This window comes from Zea mays, chromosome 2, assembly GCF_902167145.1.
Source record: "Zea mays cultivar B73 chromosome 2, Zm-B73-REFERENCE-NAM-5.0, whole genome shotgun sequence".
NCBI lineage: Eukaryota > Viridiplantae > Streptophyta > Magnoliopsida > Poales > Poaceae > Zea > Zea mays.
This window is the reverse complement of record NC_050097.1, coordinates 181,783,735-181,787,937: the sequence shown is the minus strand read 5'-3', so window position 1 is coordinate 181,787,937 and position 4,203 is coordinate 181,783,735. Positions and strand designations below refer to the sequence as shown.

General features: G+C 47.8%; 1 protein-coding gene across 1 annotated transcript; it reads right to left on the bottom strand.

Annotated features, from left to right (window-relative positions):
• Positions 1–2,885: 2,885 nt before the first annotated feature.
• On the bottom strand, positions 2,886–3,813 carry LOC100275817 (uncharacterized). Its single transcript, NM_001149811.2, has one exon. The coding sequence runs from the start codon at positions 3,686–3,688 to the stop codon at positions 3,038–3,040; it is 651 nt and encodes a 216-aa protein (NP_001143283.1). The 5' UTR covers positions 3,689–3,813; the 3' UTR covers positions 2,886–3,037.
• Positions 3,814–4,203: the final 390 nt, after the last annotated feature.

The following is a 4,203-nucleotide window of genomic DNA, read 5'->3' as shown; positions in this document are numbered from 1 at the left end:
CTGGCGAAGTACTGAGCTGACGGCCCTGGCCGAAGTCCCTTGATCATGGCCTCAATGACAATTTCATTGGGCACCGTTGGTGCCTGTGCCCTCAAACGCAAGAACCTTCGGACATATGCCTGAAGGTATTCTTCGTGATCCTGAGTACACTGGAACAGAGCCTGAGCAGTGACTGGCTTCGTCTGAAATCCTTGAAAGCTGGTTAACAACAAATCCTTCAGCTTCTGCCATGAAGTGATCGTTCCTGGTCGAAGGGAGGAATACCAGGTTTGAGCAACACTTCTGACAGCCATAACGAAAGATTTGGCCATAACTGAAGCATTGCCACCATACGAAGACACTGTTGCTTCGTAGCTCATCAGAAACTGCTTCGGGTCTGAGTGGCCATCGAATACGGGGAGCTGAGGCGGCTTGTAGGACGGGGGCCAAGGTGTAGCCTGCAGCTCAGCGGACAGGGGAGAAGCATCATCAAAAACAAAATTCCCATGATGGAAATTGTCATACCAGTCATCTTCGTTGGGAAAGCCCTCCTGATGAAGGTCTTGATGCTGAGGCCTTCGGTGTTGCTCATCCTGAGCAAGATGACGAACTTCTTCAGAGGCTTCGTCTATCTGCCTCTGCAGTTCAGCTAGCCTGGCCATCTTCTCCTTCTTGCGTTGAACCTGCTGCTGAAGGATTTCCAGATTTTGAATCTCCTGATCTAGATCATCCTCCGGAGGTGTTGGACTGGTAGCTTTCCTCTTCTGGCTTCGTGCCTCTCTAAGAGAAAGGACGTCTTGATTGGGGTCCAGCGGCTGCAGCGTGCCAGCCCCTGGTGCTGAAGCCTTCTTCGGCGGCATGACGAAGGTGATGCTTGCCGAAGGTGTTGAAAAGCTCAAGAAATGGAAGTGAGTTCACCGGAGGTGGGCGCCAATGTTGGGGACTTGTTCTCAAGTGCTAAGAGCTAAGAACAAGGCAACATAGAAAATGTTAATCGTTAATATCCTTCATCCTCCGAAGCATTATTTCCCTCAGGATATAACGACTTGCGGACGAAGGTTATGAAGGACATACCTTCATAAATTCATCAAATAATGACGAAGGCTAAAATATAAAGAATGTAAAAGAAAACATGAACAGTCATTTATTATTATTGAGCATAAACAAAAATATTATTGAACCACAAGTGTACCTTCAATCGGAAGGGAAATGATAGTACAAGCGTGACGCAGAAAGCGAATGCCAAGTCAGCGTGAACAGTACGGGGATATTGTTCACCTATTTATAGACACGGGACATAGCCCTTACAAAATTACATTCATGCCCTTTACATTTGATAATAACTCTATAGTAGTCTATCGAGGTCTGAATAGCCTTTTCATCTTTAAGTCGGTTCCACTCTTTGCTGTTACGCCGAAGCTTTCCTGCTCAACACCTTCGGCCCTGTATCAACCTTCGTATTATTCCTGTCTACTGCAATGCCGACTTTAGTCCGAGGGTACCTGTTCACACATTGTACTACAGAAATACTGTTAAATCCTGTTTTTGAGGACCTTCGGACGCCGAAGGTCCCCAACAGTGAGTGATGACAATTCGGAGCAAGCTACGAATGGAGAATTGGATACACTTGAAAGGAATAAGGCTTGGTACTTTGATCCGGGAATGTGCAGAGTAACACCATAGATTCAAAGTGGGTATATAAACTCAAGAAGCATGCTGATTATACAATTGATAGATACAAAGCTTGCCTTATCACAAAAGGATTTAAACAAAGATATGGATTACAAAGACACTTTTAGTCTAATTGTTAAAGCAGCTACTATCAGGATTGTTTTGTCAATTGCAGTAACTAAAGCCTGGTGTTTGAGACAGCTTGATGTTAAATATTCTTTATTTGCATGGTGTTCTAGAAAGAAGTATATATGAATTAACCACTTGGTTATGAGAGTTTGGAATATCATGATCATGTGTGTGGACTGGGCAAAGTTATATATGGATTAAAACATGCACCTGGGGCTTGGTATGCAAGACTTAGTACTAATTTTGTACACCCTTGGTTTTGTTGTTTCAAAGGGAGGTACTTCCTTGTTTATTTATAGTAAAAGCATGGCCACCATCTATCTATCGATCTATGTTGATGATATTGTGGTTGGCTAGCTCATCCAATGCTGACGTGGAAGCAATGTTAATAGATTTGCGAGCTAAGTTTGATCTCAAGGATCTAACGATGCTACATTATTTTTGGGAATAGAGGTAGAGCAAATTAAAGAAGGAATTCTATTAAATTAGATTAATTATGCTACCGGAATCATAAAGTGGGCAAGTGTCGCCATATGATTTATTTTATTTAGTTATTTTGTACGGAAACTTCATTATATAATAAAGATTGTGACATTGATTTATGTTTCATTATATAATAAAGATTGTGACATTGATTTATATACAAACTTGATCGTAGCACACATGTGAGATGTATCTGGATTTGTCCTTAAATCCGAGTGTGGCAATATGCATTGGAAAATTGTAAACCAATGTGTACTCCACTTTCCATCTCTGAGAAAATTTCAACTTACTCTGGTGTTCTTCTGATGTGCAAGAAGCAACAAGATGTAGAAGTATTGTAGGTGCACTACAATATCGAACTCTTACTAGACCAAATCTTTCATTTATTTTTTGTTAACAATGTTAGCCAATACCTACGTGCGTCGACAACCGAACTTATGGTTGTTGCTAAAAGAATGTTGAGATATATTCATAGAAACTATTGGTCTAGTAATCAAGTTTGTAAGAGATAGCTCTTTGTAAATAAGTTTGGATGTTAGAAGAAGTATCCTAGTTGGTTACGAATCAATCTTGGTGTAAATGTAGTCTATCATTCTCTGATAGAGTTATAAACGATCAAGATATATCTTTATGTCGTACTTTATCTGTAAATCATATCTGGTGACTATATACAAACAATCTGTTGAAAGCAGGCTATGTACAGCAACTCAAAACTGATTTTGGTCTCCCTGAAAACGCTGACCAATATCAGGAACGAACGAACCGAACACGTGACTCAAAGCTGATCTGGCGGGGCATCCGGCTGGCGCTGGCGGCGGGCGGCGGCGGCGCGCTGCTTGAGCATCTGGGTGTAGTTGAAGATGGAGTTGAGGCGCTGCTGGCGTTGGTGGTCCTCGAAGCCGCGGATGAACTCCTCGGGCTTGGCGTCCACCTCGGACCTCCTGGGCGCCTCCTCCCTCTCCCGGTCCGGCCGGCGGCGCGCCTCCAGCGCCAGCGCGTAGGCCTCGTCCATGCTCATCCCGCCGGGCTCGCTATCCTCCTCGTCGGCGTCTGCCGCCGGCGCGCGGCCCAGCGACGAGAGAGGGGACGCCGGTGTCCTGGCCGGCGCCTCAGTTTCTGTTCCTTGGGCGGCGTCGGGGTGCGGAAACGGCGTGGTGGTGTTGAAGCAGGCGGAGGGGACGGCGAAGATGGAGAAGGAGCGGAGGCGCTGCAGCAGCGCAGACGAGGCCCTCCGCGTGAGCGCGGCGGCGGCGCCGCTGCTGCGGCGGCGGCGGCGGGGCGACGGCAGCGGCAGCGGCAGCGGCAGCGGCGGGCGCCTGGACAGGATGGCGACCGCGGCGACGACCGCGTTGGCGACGAGGAACCATAGCGCGCTGGAGCTCAGCCACGCCGGCAGCAGCGACGGCCACCACCACGGCGTCGCCATGGTGTGCGGGCGGGGGCGGCCACCAACTGGATCGCGCGCTCGCTTCTCCTCCCGGGCTGTGGGCTGTGGGCTGTGGCTGTGCTGGCTCTGCTTGGAATTCCCAAAGCTCTGCGCCCCGAGCTGATGACGGATATATGGGAGTAGAGTATATATATACCGTGCGCTTTATCGTTTCTGCTTGGTAGTGGTGGTAGTAGTGTCACGAACGGATCAACACGTGAGGAGCGCGTCACTGATCCGGTCACCATGGATGAGATGAGCAAAGCAAAGCAGGCACGGAAAGCAATCTCTCTCTTTCCAGGATACTGCTCTCGTGTGTCTTCGTCGTCGTCGCCGGTCACGCGACTATATTGCCATGGACATCGTCAACCGACGTTTTCGCTTGAAGATTCTATGTGCTGACTGGGTGTGGTGTGGTGTAGGAGTATTAGATACGTGCGAAACAAGTAGACAGCCCACTGCAAGCCATGGCAGCTTCACGCCACCTGAGACTTGGCCGCCAAGCAGCAGGAGTA